The sequence below is a fragment of the Primulina tabacum genome, chromosome 11, assembly GCF_025594145.1.
Source record: "Primulina tabacum isolate GXHZ01 chromosome 11, ASM2559414v2, whole genome shotgun sequence".
Taxonomy (NCBI): Eukaryota; Viridiplantae; Streptophyta; class Magnoliopsida; order Lamiales; family Gesneriaceae; genus Primulina; species Primulina tabacum.
Window position 1 is genome coordinate 3652820 of NC_134560.1, and position 19526 is coordinate 3672345.

The 19526-nt window shown below is 32.5% G+C and overlaps 2 protein-coding genes across 5 annotated transcripts; one reads left to right on the forward strand and one right to left on the reverse strand.

The window, feature by feature from the left end:
• The first annotated feature begins 5984 nt into the window (after nucleotides 1-5984).
• On the forward strand, nucleotides 5985-8994 carry LOC142518579 (cytochrome P450 724B1-like). Of its 2 annotated transcripts, none has more exons than XM_075621373.1 (9): nucleotides 5985-6326; nucleotides 6477-6801; nucleotides 6959-7111; nucleotides 7235-7483; nucleotides 7687-7773; nucleotides 7942-8020; nucleotides 8269-8375; nucleotides 8516-8651; nucleotides 8786-8994. In XM_075621373.1, exons 1-9 carry the CDS (start codon nucleotides 6118-6120, stop codon nucleotides 8857-8859), a joined length of 1419 nt encoding a protein of 472 aa, XP_075477488.1. In that variant the 5' UTR covers nucleotides 5985-6117; the 3' UTR covers nucleotides 8860-8994. The 2 variants fall into 2 exon arrangements, with proteins under 2 accessions (XP_075477488.1, XP_075477487.1); XM_075621372.1 differs by having other exon boundaries at nucleotides 5986-6326; nucleotides 8516-8637; nucleotides 8769-8994.
• Nucleotides 8995-9158: 164 nt separating this feature from the next.
• LOC142518800 (subtilisin-like protease SBT5.3) lies at nucleotides 9159-13634 on the reverse strand. 3 transcript variants are annotated; one of them, XM_075621614.1, is made up of 11 exons: nucleotides 13356-13634; nucleotides 13129-13238; nucleotides 12930-13027; nucleotides 12677-12841; nucleotides 11578-11686; nucleotides 10943-11477; nucleotides 10757-10854; nucleotides 10428-10670; nucleotides 10214-10328; nucleotides 9930-10143; nucleotides 9159-9846 (listed from the first exon to the last, which is right to left on the reverse strand). In XM_075621614.1, the coding sequence occupies exons 1-11, from the start codon at nucleotides 13440-13442 to the stop codon at nucleotides 9302-9304; spliced, it is 2319 nt and encodes a 772-aa protein (XP_075477729.1). In that variant the 5' UTR covers nucleotides 13443-13634; the 3' UTR covers nucleotides 9159-9301. The 3 variants fall into 3 exon arrangements, with proteins under 3 accessions (XP_075477729.1, XP_075477728.1, XP_075477730.1); XM_075621613.1 differs by having other exon boundaries at nucleotides 9161-9846; nucleotides 10425-10670; nucleotides 13356-13628; XM_075621615.1 differs by lacking the exon at nucleotides 13356-13634 and having other exon boundaries at nucleotides 9162-9846; nucleotides 10425-10670; nucleotides 12937-13027; nucleotides 13129-13244.
• Between the last annotated feature and the right edge of the window lie 5892 nt (nucleotides 13635-19526).

Below are 19526 nucleotides of genomic sequence, written 5' to 3' on the forward strand. Positions count from 1 at the left end.
CTTTTTTTCAAAATTCCAAAAACGTCAAAAGGTTAAACACGACATACATCCAATTGCTATGATATATAATATATATTGATAATATTAACTAAAGTTAAATCTCTTATACTAATAAACTTTTGGTATATTGGTGAAACTTTTTCATAATTAAAAATGTCTTTCAACCACTGAATTCTGTATTTTACGAATTTATTTCTATCATATACTTAAATAATTAATTTAATTTTAAAATTAAAAGAAAACCATTTCTCTCTATTTTTTATAGATCATACGCACTGATATGTGTCATGATCCGCTAGTATATATAAAAGATTGTCACGTGAAATTTTGTTGATCACATTTATCTTGACAATATTTTGTTGGTGGAAGATAATAAAAAATTTGACAACTAAGAGTCTTCGCTTCTTCAATCTCAAAACAATACAAAGAACTTAACAGTCCAGAAACAGGTTCTCTGCTGCAATGAGTCTACCCAACAAATACGTTATATAAGTCTTCCTTCTCCGTAAATCGTCATTTTGATTTGGTAAAAGTTTCAAAATGATGCGTAGAGTATACATATTTTAATCGACTGTGTATTTTATTTTAATAAAAATTCAAAAGGAAGTTAAATGATAATTGGCTCTCATCCATGTGCAAAGGCCTAGAATAAAGGGCACGCGCCATTAATATTGGAAGCACTCGCCTTCTTCTTTAGTTGCCATCCTCTCCTTTTTATCTGCTTGCCTTTCCGTAAGTTGCATGCACGAGAGGGGGAACCTTAATCAATCCTTAAGACCCTTTAATTAACATCTGTTTTTGTTTTCATTTTTTATTACATGTGTATTGTAAGTTGCATTGGTCCGTGTATGGATTAGATCTTAGAATATATATCTCACAAATTGATCTGATGTCTCACATAATATTTTTTTGTAAATTTTTAATGTCTATTTTATATCATTTAATCTAGATTTAAATAGATTAATCCATCAATTTGCAGCACTACACAAGAAATGTTTTTTCATATATAGTTTTTTTGATTTTATATATTTGTATCTTTATGATTTTGGTTTACTATGTTTTCGAACACCAGTCTTAGTCAAGTTATATTTGTTATTTTGACAATTTAGTCATTTTTTGATATGAAGTTGACGTGTCACCAATGCAGAGCTTATGTGACGCTGACTTATGTAACGTTACATAATCGTTTTTGATGAAAAATGACTAAAATTATAAAAACTCGGAAGATGCATAATTAAAAATGATATTTAATAATATAGATGATCAAAATCGTAAAGTGACAAAATTACAAAAACAAAAATACAATTTTTCTTTTTTATTCATTCCTGTATTTAGCTGCTTCTGGGAGTTTATATATAATACCAACTAAATACTGTCTATTAATTAATGATCACTTGATTCATGTGAAGAATGTTAGATAAAGAGTGATTTTGGATATAGAAGTTGTAGTTATATAAAAATAATACTTAAATAAGTACAATTTTTAAAGTATTTTTATTAAAAAAGAAAGCAAAAACAATTTTGACGTTTGAATAAATATTTAAAAATATATTTGTTTTATTTTTAAATAAAAATAGAAGCAGAAGCCAAAAAATAAAAAAAAATCTAGTTTTTAAGTGTTTTTTACAAAACATGTTTTGCAACCTAACATTGTATTTTTTATATATATAAAATCATTTTTTTAGAAAAAAAAAAAAAGATTTCTCCATTGGCTTCTCCAACCAAACACATTCAAAGAAAAGAAATTGATTTTTAAAATACATAATATATAAATGAATTAAATTCACATACACATTAATTATTTACTAAAAAAAAATTAGGTGATTTTGTATGAAAAATTCTATAACACCATGTGGGCATATTTTCTTTTTCATTTGAGAAAAGATCGTTACGTTACAGTTATCTATTAACGAATCTCGCATTCAAATCTCATTTAAACTTGAAAACTTGACACCAAATGAAACTACAAACCATCCTTTTTTTGCGCATTTTTTCTAATGAACCTAATTTGATAAGAAAACATAGGGATCTTTGATGAACTTTAATTTCTATTTATTTTTTTTGGGTAACAACTTTGTAATTAAATCTGATGTGATGACCTTTTGCGCATTCCATGCACGCCCTTAATAATTAGGTGCTTTGGACCACATGATTGCACGAGCACCCGTCCACTCACCAATTAAACAAATCATAATTCAAAACTTTATTAATATTCAAATTTAATAAATTAAATTGACATTAGCACAAAGAAAATATTATAAAATAAATAAATAAATAAATAATAAAAATAGTTAAGGAAGAGATTGTATAATCTTCCCTCTTTTATTACAATTTTTAAAATATTAGAAAACATACTCTTTCTTTCTTCTCTTTTCTTTTTTTATTTTTAAACTTCTTCCCGCTAGAATGATATATTGGTATTGTTCATAGACAATTGTATTTTGCATTATATACAGTTGAATACAATACTATATATTATTTACGTTTATTACGAAAAATTAATATAATATTATAATTATTGTATTTAAATTTGTTTAAAAACAAACTTATATATTTCCAAGGAAAAGATATAAAATTATTATAAACTAAATATTATTACTTTATTTATCTTGACTTTGGGTAGTGATTAATTATGAGAATAGCCGAAGAAAATAAACATGCAAAGATTGGTCAAACTGACACCTGCTCGCTCTCGTGCAGTCTCGATATTTGTGAACGTAAATTTGGCATTTCATATTTGTCACGCACTGTGAAAAAAGGACACTTTTCAATCAACAAAGTACTTTCTCTGCTTATTTTCGACATGTGTTTACACTATAATTAATCATAATTATTTTTCATTATAATCTTCATGGCATTGTGACAGCTAAGGAGGTAAATGATCCAAAGTAAATCAAATAAGATTAGGTTTAAGCTTGATTAGTTTAAAATTGATAGAGACTCGAGCTCGGTTAGAGCGCGATTCAAGCTTCTATCATCAGACTCGAGTTCGATTTGTCTTGAAATTACTAAGCTCGCGAAAAATTCGAGCTCGGCTCAGTTTATCATATTAATAAAGTCGGACTCGAGCTTGGTTTATTAATTGCCAGTTTATCTATTTAACAAGTCTTGCTTAAGCTCGGCTCATTTTCGAGTTGTAAAAAATACAATTGAGCTCGAGTTTGAACTTGATTCGAACTTGTTAAAAATTAATATATCTATGAACTAATTTTAAATTAGACATAACAATGTACATTCATTTATACATAATCAAAACGACAAACATAATAATTAAAAATACATAAATAATCTGAGCTAGAGCTCAAGCTTACGAGCCATTTAACCAAGCCGAGCTTGAGCTCACAAGCCTATAAACGAACATGTTTGCAAGCTCACAAGCCGAATATCTTTGGGATTGAGCTTGATTTGATTAATTTCGAGCTCGAGCTTAGCTTGATATGATTAACAAACGAACTTTTTATCGAGCCGAACTCCGAATAATTCACCAACGGTTTTATTTATTTACATCCCTAGTTCTGATCCAAAAAAATATCATTTCCAAACTTCTTTAGATTAAATAATAAGCTACTAGAGACCGAGCTTTAACTCTAATGGTCTAACATTGTTTCTATCTTATATTGACTCGAGTTCGAATCCTCCCATCCCTAGAATAGGATTTTTTTAAAAAAATTACTAATAAAATTTTCAGAAAATGAATTTTATAAAATCAAATGTCACCCGTCAAAATTTGTCATGACATAATGTATGGCATCATATTTAATGTAAATGACGACAAAGAGAACAGTCCCTCGAAAATTGAACCTAATATATTGTGCTCTTTGACCACACACACACAAATCTCTGTTGCTTTCGGTGATCACTATTGTTTTGAGTAATTAATCTTTAAAAATTTTTTAAAAAAATAATTATATTTACCCCACACCAAATATTTTTTTTAATTAGATTATATAAAGTTAAAGTCTCACTCACAATTCTTCGTCACTCTTTTTATATCCCTTTTGTGATGAATGGCACGCCCCCTGGATCATACCTCACCTAGTTAAATTTTATTATTCGTTACATATAAATAACGTAGACAAAAACTTGTGTGAGACAGTCTCAATAATCATATTTTGTGACACAGATCTCTTATTTGAGTCAGTCCATGAAAAAATATTACTTTTTATGCTAAGATTATTACTTTTTATTGTGAATATCGGTATGATTAATCCAGTCTCATAGATAAAGATTCATGAGATCGTCTCACAATAAAACTACTTCAAATATCCAATAATTCTATTTTTCATGAGTTTATGTTCCATGATAGTAAAAGGGTGTTTCTCAAAGAGCTGACACCCTTCGACACCATACTGCCGTCATACAAATCCCTCAATATCCGTTTCATTAACTTTATGTTTTGGCGCACGAATTATCGTGATATATAAACAATTTTTTTTGGAAAATAATTTATATATATATAATAATCAATATTGTTGTTCCTACAATATCTTGAACATATAACAAAATTCAAAAACTTAACTATATTTATTATAGGATAAAGATATATCGAATTTATCAAAAGTTATAAGTGATGATGATAAATGTCTAATTCAAATATTTTAAGTCGTACAAAAGCTCAAATACTTTGATCACGCTTTGATCGTTTTTCAAGCAAAGACAATTATTACATCCAACACAATTTTGTTTCTTTGTTTTGTTTTTAAAGTTTTTTTAAAAAGAAAGCTTGTTTGAATGGATTTTCACCCGTTTTGTATACGTCATTGAAAAAAATGTTGCATGCGACAAACTTTATGAAGTGAATCATGAAATTAAACAACCTTTATACATAAGTTATAATTTTTGACTTATAAAGAGGAAAAGATGAATCACAGGTTAACGAAGCATCACAATTGGTTCAATTCCTTCACTTATCACCTAACATTATATTATATTATATTAATTAAATATAAATAATGAAGCTTAATCGAAACTTTGCAAAAGTACTTTTAGTCAAAAATGCTGCTGGGACCCGCCATAATCAAGTTTACGTCTACTCATTATACTTCTCATGCCTACATGTTTTTTATACATATTAATGAGTATTTTCGATACGTGTTGCGTATTTATATGATATTTTTTATGATTAATTTGATTTATATTTAAACAAGAGCATTCGTAAATATTTACTCAGTGTGCTTAATTGGGTCACCGTTTGGATAAAGATTAAACAACAAACTAATTATAATTCTTTACCCGCAATGAGGGAACATGATGTCCAGTGATAATGTCCATTGGTTTGATCTCTAATTTCAAAGTCTTGAAATTAATGGGGTAATGATCATGTTTAGTTTTAGTGGATTCATGAATGTTGTTCCTTTTTGATATAGTGGCTAAACTTGACCGCTTAAATTTTCTGCTTGTCGATGTACATTGAACATGTAACTTAATAATTACAACAAAATATAAAATGATCGGGACTTCCTTTCAATCAGATTTCCCATTTTTATTTGTGTTTAATCATCCTGATGATTATATTATGAACAGTGTTATCGTTGGATATTAACCAGGTAAGGGCTCAAAGTTCGAAGGACAACGTTAGCATCTGAATGAATTTAACTGTAGCTTGTCTTTAATTTAAGTCTGCTTTGTAGTAATAAATTTCGTAAATGCATATTTTTTTTATCACTTATTAATTATATTTCTGACCGGACCTTGATACTTTGTAGATGTGCAGATCGTAGGCTAGGTTGATCTCATTTCCAATGCTACAGATAAGTATAAATTTCACCGTCTGTAATAATAATAATAATAACCTGTGGAAAGAAGCAGTTTTGCTTTCCCATTTCTTTAATATTCAAAAATATATTTAAAAATAATAATAAATATATTCTTTTTTAATACATAAATATATTCTTTTCATATATATATATATATAAACACACGCCCTTTAATATATATATATATACACACACACACAACACATCATCCCCATGTAGAGTCTGATCTTATATATATGCATCATTGGTAGCAACCAACATTTGTCACCCTGAAAAGAGGAACGAACTCTTTTAGGTCTTAATTCCTTTGGTTCGTAGGTATCCAACAAGATTAATTGTGGGGAATCAAAATATTTTTGTCATGGCTGAAACCTTTTGCATTGCTTTTGTAGTTGGTTTGGTGGGATTTTTGTTGGGATCAATTCTGTACCATTTCTTGCCTTTGGTCTTGCACTTTGGTACACTACCCAAAGGGAATTTTGGATGGCCTTTTCTTGGTGAAACCCTCTCGTTCCTGAAACCTCACCCTTCTACTTCAACCGGGGCTTTTGTTCAAGACCATTTTTCCAGGTAATCAACAACATTGAAATTTGAATCTGCTGTTTCTACCATGTAATAATATCAGTGCCATTTCTTGTATAAAATCACGCATCTAGTGTCAATAATCAATGTTGCACTAAATAGTTCAGAAATATTGGATTGTTCTTGTGATTTTTTAAGGTATGGGAAAGTGTTCAAATCCCACTTGTTCTTGGCCCCTACTGTGGTTTCATGTGATGAGGAGCTGAATTACTACGTACTACAAAACGAAGACAGATTGTTTCAGTGCAGCTATCCAAAACCCATCCATGGAATTCTCGGCAAGAGCTCAATGCTTGTGGCTGTTGGTGATACACACAAGAGACTAAGAAGTATGGCCCTTTCTCTCGTCACTACCATGAAATCAAAACCAGAATTTTTGAATGATATCGAGATAACCGCCACTCAAATTCTTGATTCTTGGAAAGATAAGAAACCGATCATCTTCTGCGAGGAAGCTAGAAAGGTATGCATAATTAAGCGCATTAAATATCTTCTGCGAGGAAGCTAGAAAGGTATGCATAATTAAGGGCATTAAATATCAAATTCAACAACGCTTATTAAAGTCAATATAAATCTTATTCAGAAGCTGACATATATTTGAATTTTGCGTTTGCCAACAGTATACATTCAATGTCATAGTGAAACAGGTGCTTGGTTTGACACCAGAAGAGCCACACACTAAAGAAATTCTTCAAGATTTCCTCACTTTCATGAAAGGGTTGATTTCTTTACCACTGAACATTCCAGGGACTCCATATTCAAAAGCTGTTCAGGTTCTCCACACATCCCAGTGTTCCTTCAATTTGTCAACAATATTAGATTCGTAGGATTAATATTATAATTTTCGCTCCAAAAAGAAGGGCATGTGATGAACCCTTTTCGATGTATCTTTACAGGCTAGACATAGAATATCTTCGACTGTGAAAGCAATCATAGAGGAAAGAAGAAGAAGAAATGCAGAAAATTGTGGCAAAATGATCAATGATTTTCTCGAAGTACTTCTGTGCGCTGATACCTTATCTGAAGATGAAAAAGTCAGTTTTGTATTGGATTCTTTACTTGGTGGATATGAGACCACTTCACTCTTATTGGCAATGGTTCTGTTTTTCCTTAGTCAAACCACCCCTGCTGTTGATCAATTGAAGGTGACATTTAATTTCTGATCTTTTCTTATTTGAAATATGATAATACTTAATTATGCCTCTTTATAATAAAATAATACTTTTTTTTTTATAGTCAATTAGATTCATCTGACTTAGCTTGTATTAAAATTCTCTATTTTGTATGTATGTAGTGTAAATGTTTGTCGAATGCTGCATGAATCATTTGTTGTTGATGTATTTTAAAGGTGGAGCATGATAAAATAAGAAGCATGAAGAAATCGCATGAATTTCTCAACTGGGAAGATTACAGGAATATGGAATTCACACAATGCGTAAGATCGCCACATCTCGTTTTTTACTCGCATTGAACATGAACTTTTTATTTCTTTTACTTTTTGATCCTCGAATTAATGTATTTATTCTTACGTGCAAGTGCAAATAATTGTATGCATTCATAATTAACATGATATATATTTATTATGAGGTCCTGGATGGTACAGGTCATGAATGAAGCTCTGCGATGCGGGAACATAGTTAAATTTGTCCACAGAAAAGCCATCAAAGATGTCAAATTTAGAGGTATATAAATATATGTGTGTGTATTATACTTACAGACATGCAATGGGATACGAATCATTTGATCTGCAATAAGATTTAACTATGTGTTCCATATATAGAAGATATTTTACTTTACAAACATATTCAAGGGCTTCTCATTCACTCATTCTTGTTTTTTTTTCTGAATACTTTTCTATTTTTAGGACCTTTGAGAACCAACTACAAATGATACATTTAAGAAACTCATGTTTTAGTTTGTGACCGCTCAGGTTATACGATTCCGTCCGGTTGGAAGGTATTGCCTGTTTTCACAGCAGTTCATTTAGACCCTTCTCTTCATACCAAGGCCTTCCAATTTAACCCCTGGAGATGGCAGGTAAATAAATATTACACTCTCTTAAAATTCATGTCTTTTTCTAAACTTGATTTTTTTAATAAAATTTTTTTTATTAAATTTGCGATTTTTGAGCATTAATTATTTAATGGTGACTATATATATCTCTGCTATATATGCAGACCCAAGATCAAACATGCAAGAAGTTTACTCCATTTGGTGGTGGATCCAGGTGCTGCCCAGGTTTCGAACTAGCAAAACTTGAGGTTGCTTTTTTCATCCATCACCTTATTCAAAATTACAGGTATTTTTCAATTTGTACAAGTATGATTCTTTAATTTTTTTTTTCTTCTTGGATTTTAGAAAATTAAAGTCACCACATTTTTATTATATGTTTTGGTATATATATTTTCATGGTTTTAATTTAATTTGCAGATGGAAGGTAGAAGAAGATGATGAACAGCCTATGGCATATCCATATGTAGAGTTTCAAAGAGGATTAAAACTAAGCGTCGAATGCTGTTAATGTTGCAACAAATTATATGCTACAATTGATTTACTAATTAAACAGTAATATCAGTTTGTAAATTTATATTTTCCTCGTTCATAAGCATAAGCTAAAAACATTACTAGATTCAGGAATTTTTAGTTGGGAACTTAATTTTTTTTCTAACTTATTCAATTTTGGATTTTGCTTTATTAAGTTTTCAAATTGTGGTTTTGATATACTTAATTTTAGTTTTCAGTTATTTTGATCGAACTACAAAGTTTGGAATTTTCGAACAAATTTTGAGTTTAACAAAAGTTCTGGGTCACATTTCATTAACTTAATTGATCTCTTCACTTGCGTAACATGGAGGAAATGGGCTATTGAACAAGAAACAGAAATTCAGTACTGAACAACTATTAAAGAACAATTGCCTCAACTTCAATTAAATTTTCCAGAAAGAAAAATTCCAAGTAGAGATTTAAATGTGTTGATAAATCCTGACGACAATTGGACTCCTTACATAATGCTTACCATCAGACCATATCAGCTGTCCGAATACATAATTCCCAGATACACTGGCTTCTTTAGCCTTCAAAACAACCTGGAAGTTTTTCTCCTCACCAAGTGTCTCAAACGTCAAAATATCTGGTTTAACTTGAACCGATATTCCAGGGGGGCTGCGGATACGAGCTTTGTAAGTTGCTGGTGAGCCCACGTTCTTGACTCTTCTAGTTACTGTTACTGAACCATTGAGTTTAGGTACTGTTATTGAAGGGTAGTTCAAGTTGGTGATATTGGTAGAATTCGAGCACGTATATGGTTTATCAGAAAACAACCGGAGTTGAGTTTTATTGTAGCCAAGGGCACACATGAAGTTCAAGTAGTCACTGAGTCCAAGATCATATACCAGTCCAGGGTCCATTGCTCTGTTAGGGTTAACATGACCTCCTCCGTAGCTGAATGGCGTAGCTTTGAAATGGGATGCATTTGTCAGAGGCTTCATTGTGTTGTCAGCCGTTTTTGCTGCCGGGAATGGCCAAAGAAAGTTAATGAGATTAATTTTGATAAAAACCAATTTTGTTCGTGTATTTTGTTTCAGTTGTTACCGGTAGTCATGATGGCGGATTTTATAGCTGCAGGGCTCCAATTTGGATGGAGGGTTTTCAAGAGGCCGACAACCCCAGAAACATGAGGGCACGACATTGAAGTTCCTGACACTGAATTGAACTTGACGCGTCGTTTATCGAAATCTTGATTTTTTGGTCCCTGAGCTTCCGTGTAGGCGGCTATGACACTCACTCCTGGAGCGGTGATATCAGGCTGAAACAACACAAAAATGTATCACACCTTTATCTATGGAAGGGAAGTTAATAAGTTTGTGTCAAAAAACCTTTAGAATTTCTGATGTGATGGTGTTAGGGCCCTTGGACGAAAAGGCAGCCATGGATGGAGCTGGTTTTGTACCTAATTGAGTCTGGGGTCGGGTGATAGAAGCTACACCAGACCTGCGGTAAGAGTTGCTAAATGTTCATTTTAATCACTACAAATTTTAAGAAAAAAAAAGGCGATCTTGGATTTTGATTAAGCCGATTGGTGCTAACCACGTGGAATTAACGTAAGAAAAAACAGCAAGCCCATCTACATAATTAATATGTGAAGCGGGTAGGACATGAGGATCAGCAATAATTTCATAACCAGAAGCCTGATTGTTGGCTAAAACCATTCCCACTGCTCCAGCCAAGGCCGCTTGCTGTCCTTTGTCGACCCTCGCATTATCTCCTCGTAGACAGACCAGGATTTTCCCCTTCACTTTTTTCGGGTCCAGAGTTCCAGCTTTACAAAGAATCCTGGATCAATGTGAATGAATTTACGATCAATTATCAATAAAAGCACTTTCCAACAAGAGTAAAATAGACATTTTTTGTGCTCTTACGCCTGTTCAGCAGACACATTAGCAGCATTGGCGAATGCAGCAGAAATTATCGGGAAGAACTTATTTTTCGGCAGTGACTTAGTTGAAAGGCTCTCTCCCTGAAAAACAGAAATAATCTGATGTGATTTTACATTTAAATCAATCAAAAAATCTATCTTCAACTAGCAACTCAGAAGAATCACTCACTCTGAAGCTCATATTGTTTCCAAAGAAAACATAACTAGGAAACTGGCGGTCCATGGTGCTTGCACCTACTGTAATCTGCCACGGTGCGACGTTTGAAACTGTACCGGCACCAGGCCCCGAGTTACCAGCCGAACAAATGACAGTAATGCCGTGTTTTACAGCATGAAACGACCCAATAGCAACACTGTCATTATAAAATGGTGCAGGATCTCCTCCCAGAGATACAGATAGCACATCTACTCCATCATGGATGGCTGTATCAAAGGCAGCCAAGATATCTGCATCGAAGCATTCATTTCCTGCAACAGGTGGCCAGCATACCTTGTAAGCTGCCACTCTGGCTCTCGGTGATCCGCCCTTTGCTGTTCCATTTCCGTACCCAAAAACATTTGCTCCAGCCACAAAATTACCACCGGCGGTTGATAATGTGTGTGATCCGTGGCCTTCAATGTCTCGAGGTGTCTTGAATGTTGAGTTTAGGGGCCCTACGGCTGCAGCATATCCTTTGTTGAAGTATCTGGCGCCAATGAGCTTCCTTCACGCAGACAAATTATGCTTTCAGGTATTCTTTTTCTCATTTCAATGTTATTTTTATTGGAGCGAAGTTACAAGATTAGCACAAATAACAATGATACCTGTTGCAGCGAAAGCTGGGATCCAAGCCACGTTGGCAAGTTCCTTTCCACTTTGATGGAACAGGTCCTAATCCATCATCACTAAAGCTCTTTGATTCTGGCCATGCACCTGGTTTGATCGAGTAAATTTAATTTTGAAGTTTCATATCAACATTTGTTATAGGGAAAAAAAAAAGCATTTCGCAATCCTTTTGTTCACGTTACTTTGTGCAGCTTATTTTTCTAGTTAACTGGAAACACCGAAACTAGCAGAACAAGCAGAGACATTCGTCGTTCGGAACAAACGTAAAAATTGCAAGAATTTTTAGGCATGACTGCTGATATTGTCTTAAACTTTGAACTATTTCCTCAGTAATCGTACTTATTTGGACTCACACTTCAACAAAACGAATCGAAATGTTTCTTTCTTAACAATAGTATTAGCTGCGAAAAGTTCAATTTTAAACTTCAAAGTAAAATATTCTGCATGGGCTCTGTGGTGATATGCATGAGGTGTACTCACTCTATTGAAGTCTGTACAGCTAATTAAAGATACGGCGCGCATCATGCAATACCATGATGCAGTAGGAGGGAAAAGATTCCTTAGTACACTGGCTTTTCTGATAGCAACCTTTTCAATCAAATTACGAGGTCAACAGTGACTATTTTAATCAACAAGATTTGCTTTTGTCCCCCAGTCCAAGTAGCCGGTTAGAAAAATCAACGGCAAAGAGTTAAGTTGAGCACATGCAATAGGAGGAGGAGCTAGGCTGTTGCAAAATGGAATTATTTGTACTCGTCCCTTAGGGCCAGCCTCCATGTTAAATTAGTGATCTTAGGCACTGGGGCCAGCCACATTTGTTTTCATTATTATTATCTAAGGAAACAATGGTCCAGGTGCAAGGGAGGTTATATCCAGTTTGTCTTCCTCGAGTTTCAGATGTGGATGGCGAAAAATAACAAAATACTAGCATAACCAAACAAAAACTACAGAATGGAAGATAGAGGAGTATTGTTTTGAATAATTATAATTCACAATACTATTTCGTAAACATAATAATAATTAAGATATTCACATATATCAAGAAAAATAAAACGAAGCAGAAGATAGAAATCCAACCAGTATCAAGATTTCCTATGATGGCATCTTCCCCAAGTCTAGACTTCTTCCATATCGAACTAGAGCTTATTTCACCATTTTCTTCAAGGCCCATAAAATCCCATGATCTGGTTGTGTGCAATTTTTTGCCTTGATTCAAGAACACCGATACAACGTCTGGATGCTCTGCAAAGAGAGCAATATATATGATATGCTAAATACTCTTACTTGCCCTTATAAATTGAAGATAAGAGCAATAAAAAATCACAATCACTTGATACTTGGGTTGCCTCTTCCTCTCTGAGATATGCTGCGAATCCATTAATGTGTTTGGTGTAAGAGTAGATAATGGCACTTTTCGCCCTCTCACAACTGTGGAGAAACACAAGGAAGGAGATAAGATATTATATCAAGAAAATGAAGTTTATTAGATAGAATTTCCCTTAAATTTTCACAAGTTAACCTTAACTTACCTGCCCAAATATGATCCAAGAAACTCATAATGAGACTGTGTTACTCTATCATAGTCGGTGGATGTCGCTTCTGCTCCATGGGAATGAGCTCCTAAGTACACCACGTATGACTATATACACAAAATCAAGAAAAAAAATCAAATTATGCTTGCACTATGCTAGTGTATTGTTATTAGCAACTACTAATTATGAATGAAAGAATTGGAGCTAGAAATATAAATGCTTACCTTTTTGTTGGCAAATGTGGGTCTAAGCAATAGTGATAAAACAAGTGAGAGGAGATAAAGAGTGGAAAAAATATGGTGGCCTTTCATTGCTCTAACTTCCTAAAGTAAAGCTTCTTTTTTCAAGTTCTTTTTTTTCGAAATCCAAGCTTCCACCCTCCCCTTCAATTGCCAACTAAAGAAATAGTATAGATACTCCAGTGTTGGTGTGCATTAAGTACTATTTAAAAGTTCTTTGTGGGTAAGGTTGTCCCTTCAATGTGGAAAAGCTAGTGTGAATGTAATAAGCTGTACTTTTAGTGTAAACTAATTGCATTTTTACGGCACAAAAATCGTGGAGATTTTAAGATATAACTCACAACACCGAAATTAGGATTGTTTTTAGCATAGTTTTGTCAACGAAATGAAAAGTGACAAATTGTAGCAGCTAAGTGGAGTGCGCTTGTAGTTTTCATCTAATTAACATGGCTAAATAATGGCAAGCTTATGTATTTTGGTGGGAAATGAGATGTTGTTACTCTTAGAGCACTACTCGATGATTCATTTAGATACGAACATTTATCAATACACGTGAAATTTATTGATTTTTCAGTGGATCTCACGTATTATCAAATATATATCATTAGATACACCGTTAAAGGTGATGCCCTTAAATAACTTGAAATTAATTAAATTGTGTATCGTTTTAGATTAGGGTGGCGCTATATCATATGCTTTATTGGGGCTGGAGTGGTGGTACTCAGCCAGCCCACCCATTCATTGGCATGCTTCAGTTTCATTTTCAATTGTATGAGGACCACTGGATATCCATACTTAACCCACCATTTGCAGCGAACCGATAAACTGAAAACTAAACTTGAATATTCATCGACAAACAGATCCAAAAATTCATGGTTATTGATCAAGTTTTTTCGATGATTGAATTTAGAAATATATATGTTGGAAACAACTCTTGCTCAATATGTTAATTGACAAATAGCATGTAGCCATCCTGGAGAGAGTCCTCCATGCTTAGAGCTGCTTGTGGTTGTTTTGCGTGCGAGGGGACCCCTACTGCACTTAAAGATTCAAACTTTTCGATTTTGAATTTAATTTGTTTTGGACTCCAATCAATCTCCACGCATCATTTTAAGAATTGCACCCACAAATTCGAGTCAACTCCTTGAAATCCAGTTCCCACTTGGCTCTTTCCATACACTTGTTCCCTTTTTATTATTATTATTATTATTCCCATATGCATCGTGCTTAAAATAATTGAGTCGAAACCCAACAAAGAGAATCGAAATCCAGAAGCCTAGAGCTATGGCTTGATTATTTTAACATATCAAAACTCATTTCCTGCATGGTATATTGAATCTAAATTATATATATGAAATACTAAATAAGGTCACATGGAAGATCAGCGGGTGCATAAAGACGGATAAGATCACGGAAGAATTTAATTAGGACGGGATGATCCCGAGATCGTGTTAAATCTCTAATTACACAACAGTCTTGCATATGCCTCTGTACATATATAATATATTATTATACACACAACCCACTCACTGACACTATATCGGTTATATAGCCCTTTAATATTACACAGTAGTCGTTCTACGATCCAAGCTATTATTGAAACCCGCTCGAATTATTAAATGCTTTACGATCCAGATGAACAGGCAAGAATTGCCGACTCGATTTGTGCTGTAGATTAAACTAATAAGCTTTAATGCATGGAGACCCCTTTTCACCTTGTCACGCTGCATTTATGTGGAGGTATCACCGTAGACGGATCCAGGAATATGACAAGGAATTTGAGGGGCTTGAACTCTATATAATAAGTTATATATTATTAAAAAAAATTGCATTATATTGTTTAACAAAGTTGTGTTATATGAGATTTTAATACATAAAATTCATCTATAATCGAATTTACATCTATATGTTTAGTTAAATCTCATTCAATATAGAGTGTCAAACAATCGGCAAGAAAGTCATCCTCTATACTCTATCAAAATGAAATCTATTGTTGCATTAAAAACATCAAAGTGGTAACGATGCTCTATTGTAGTTTGTCGACGGGAAATTTCAATCTTATATAGACAATCAAGGTCAGATACATCAATTTCATTTCTCGAACAAAAAACTTTAATTCCCTGAAGAAATTCGTGTCACCCGCATTCTGTAAGTTCTTAAAGGCTAATTTTGGTAGTAGTGACAAATGTAATAGTAATCAAAATCTCTTGAGATTTTCTTTGAAGAATTTGACAAAGAGTTTCTGTTATTATCATAATTTTATGAATTAAGTGCAAAATGAACACAAATTCAAAGCTTGTCATGTTTCTGTAAATCCCCCGAACTTTAGGCTTAGCTCTTCCATTTGGGAAATGATCACTAAGAACTTCAAAAAATTTACAAGTTGTAGTGTCGTACCTATCAAGCTTTTTACTGAATCATGGTGAGAACTCCAACGAGTAGCTCCTGCTCGTTGCAAATTACCAATATGATTGGCACCACTTCCAGAATCGCATGTTCTCCAATTGACAATATATACTCAATTTCATTTCTTTGTGCAGTATGTAATTCAGTAATGCGCTTAGTAGAAAAATTGACAATATTAACAATATTGTCCAAATGAGAAAAGAATTCCCAAATAACAATAACATCCTTGGTTGCAGAAATCAATATTAGTTGTAAACGATGGGCGATATGTATGTATAGAGACAATCTTTGAGAAATAATTCTTGAAGTCCATTCCACGCTCCACGCATATTGCTAGCACCATCATATCCTTGGCCTCTGATTTTATTAACATAGAGATTACGATGAAGAAGAACATTTGATATCTCTTTTTTCATATTCATTGAGTTAGTGTCACTAACGTACACTTTTGATGGTAAAAAAACCTTTCTGTCAAAATCACATGATTGTACACAAACCTCAAGATAATGGTCATTTGATCTCGTTTAGACATATCTCGTGCTTCATCAACAAGGCTACAAAATATTTATCTCCAACTTCTTCACGAACCATTTGTCGTGCTCTATTGGCCATAATATGTAAAATCTCTTTCTGAATTTCTGGAAAACGATATATTGGGCATTTTTTGGAGCATTCTCAAGTACAACTTCATCAATTTATGTACTCATTTTTTGCAAAAGTTTTCACCAATTCAAGAAAATTTCCACGATTAGATAAAGATAAAGATTCATCATTACCTCTAAATGGACAATCTTGAAGTGCTAGCCAACGAACAGCTACAACTGAGGTGCTCAAATGCAGACGATTTTTCTCTTTTTCCTCTTTAGGCATCACTTTATCAATATGTTGCGAGGACCTCATCAATTTTTCAGCCCTTCTCGCACACATAGTATGAGGCAAAGAAGCTTCAGAACCAATATGGGCAAGAAAAGCACATGTTTTTCCGATGGTTTACCCTTTTCCAATTGTCAAATCCTTCATTCACCAGCGCCGAGATATTAGGTGAATTAACATCATTCAAGAAAAGAAAACAATAAAAACAATATGCCTTATTTGTTAAAGGCGAATACTCCAACCAATAAAATTTCTGAAACCATTTTTTTCTGAAAAATGACAATTATGGCATACAAATTTTGTACCTGGTTACTCCAACATATCTGGTTGATAAGGCCCCATATTTAGATATGAACGTCTTATTTCATCTCGTACATTAACATGATATTCACATATTTATTTATTTTTTCTCGGATCTCGTTCAATACAAGTAGATGATGACTGATGATCATCTCTAGGAGAGGAAATTCAAGGAATTTGGATATCGGAAATGGAAGACTTTCATTGGATTGATGTTGGATTGTAAGGACTGTACGAATTGAAGTATCTTCACTAGCTTGACAATCTCTTTCTTAAAGAATGATTATATCAATGTTTTTTCTTTCTTTGTAGTAGATTGATGTTTCATTTTGAAATAGTTCAAGTTATAATCCTAAACAAGTAATAAAATAATTATCAAACAAATAAACAATTAATAGTCAATCAATGACTCAACAACAAACAATCAAGATTCAGGAATCAATGGCTCATAAACAAATATTCAACCAATGTCGATCGATTAAAGGACTGAAAATATATACAAATCACCTTATAAATTTTTTTATAAAAAACTTTTCCAAACAAATATTTTAAGTTTTTTTTTTTACATTAATGAAACATTAAAAACTTTTTAAAATTACTTATCTAAACATAGTCCAATTATCGATTCTTTAAAATTTTAAATTTAAAATATGACATCAATAATAAAAATTAAACTAACAAAAATCTGAAAGTTTTTGAAAAAAATCATTTATAAATATTATTAATCGATAATATAACATATTATAAAAATAGAATTAAGAACGCCTTGCTAAAAGGAGAGGGGTTGTCTTATCAATGAGGAGTATACATTGACGTAGTTAAACGTGTTCAAAAAACAAACAAAAATCCCAATTATTAATAGCATATTGATGTTCTATTTTTGAAATAGTTCAAGTTATAATCATAAACAAGTAATAAAATAATTATCAAACAAATAAACAAGTAATAGTCAGTCAACGACTCAACAATAAACAAAGAGAACAATAAAGTGTACATGTAGGTTATGGTTGTGAATCTATTTGGCCGATAGTGCAAAAATCAAATTGAATAAATGAAAACATTATATTCTAGGACAAAGCTAACTCATGACCTCTTCTTCACCTTTTTGTCTCGCATCAACCTTTTCATGGCCTCCACATCTTCCCATCTGTAGACAACTATTGATAACCTTTTCTGCTAGTTTCATGTCAATGTGCGTTCTTATACCCTAAGCATTAATTGTGGAACTAAAGAAATTGGTGGGCCAGACTATGGCCTTATGGGTGGGCAGAAATTTTAACCAAGTATAAAAAAAAAAAACTGCATCCGTCCATGGGTATCAATTAATAGTTTGACTTTCTTTCTGATGGGTCGAAAGAACATAATAATATTAGAAAACGAAGCTATAGTTATTCCGAATTGGTATAGTAAATCAACGATCAAAATTTGAATAATGTTAATGTGTTTGATTTCTCTACTAAAATTTTCTGCGACAAACCATTTATCTGATTAACATGATAACTTGATTCGCAGGGGATGGAGTGGATGAGATTTTAGAAAGAAATAATAAAAGTAAAAAGGCCGGAGTGGATGTGCTTTTAGCAAGTATACGCACTTGCAACTGACATCATGCGCAATCTACTTAAAATGTACACCGCCTTTGTTTTTCACATATGTGGCTTAGTAAAAAGATGGGAATTGGAGAAAAGGTCAAACCTGATAGCAACAGGAATCCATTCCTCAATATATATTCCTTTTTCTTTTGAAGTAACGTCTACTCTTTTGGTATCCTTCCACTTTCATAGATATAGGGATTGTATTAGAAATTTTACACTGTATTAATATAGTAAATTAAGCTCTATTGTGAGGAAACTTAATAATAATAGTAATAAATATATTTTTTTAATTTAAACTTATGTTATTAATTGCCATCCCAATAAATATATTAAATTCTATATAAAGTTTGGACTTATTTATGGTTCGAGCTCCCCTTGTCCTCGACGAGGAATAGATGAAAGGGCATACAATTTATAAATTCCAAGATTTTGTTTAATTAAAGACATCGTCAATTATCTAATTGTTTAACTAACGTTCGATCACCTAGTTCAAGTACAAAAAGTTATATGATTTATGGCATGATGCAATCAGTTATGTAATTCAACAAAAAATATGAAAGGCCAATTACTTACTTAATGATCTATTTTGTTGGTTGAGAAATTGTTATGTAATTATAATTTTGAGATGTTTCTTTACATCTCATATGTAAGTATCACTTCAATGGTACACACAGAGGTAGACACGATTGATAAACATTATACCAAAATTGTATGTCCACTTATTTGCATTTTGATCGTTTGTATTGTCAAATTTCAGTCTTAGTTATATATATTTCAATTTTTTCAATTGTAATCTTTTTTAATCAATGAAGACATTGTCATCAAATCAGCAATGAATTGATGTCATGTCGAAAAAATGATTAAAATTGTATTTAAAAACTAAAACATACTAAATAAAACTGAAATTTAACAATATAAATAATCAAAATGATAAAAAAAATTTACATGACCAAAATTGTAATTTTCCTTATTGAATATATTA

Bases quoted from the DNA above. Each gene is read 5' to 3' on its own strand.
- LOC142518800 (XM_075621613.1), bottom strand. From the start codon at position 13,442: ATGAAAGGCCACCATATTTTTTCCACTCTTTATCTCCTCTCACTTGTT. The intron at 10,855-10,942 runs GTGAGTGATTCT...TCTGTTTTTCAG, and splicing joins GAAACAATATGAGCTTCAGA to GGAGAGAGCCTTTCAACTAA. The intron at 10,329-10,424 runs GTTAGCACCAAT...CTCTTACCGCAG, and splicing joins TCTTACGTTAATTCCACGTG to GTCTGGTGTAGCTTCTATCA.
- LOC142518579 (XM_075621372.1), top strand. From the start codon at position 6,118: ATGGCTGAAACCTTTTGCATTGCTTTTGTAGTTGGTTTGGTGGGATTT. The intron at 7,112-7,234 runs GTTCTCCACACA...GTATCTTTACAG, and splicing joins CATATTCAAAAGCTGTTCAG to GCTAGACATAGAATATCTTC. The intron at 8,021-8,268 runs GTATATAAATAT...GTGACCGCTCAG, and splicing joins CAAAGATGTCAAATTTAGAG to GTTATACGATTCCGTCCGGT.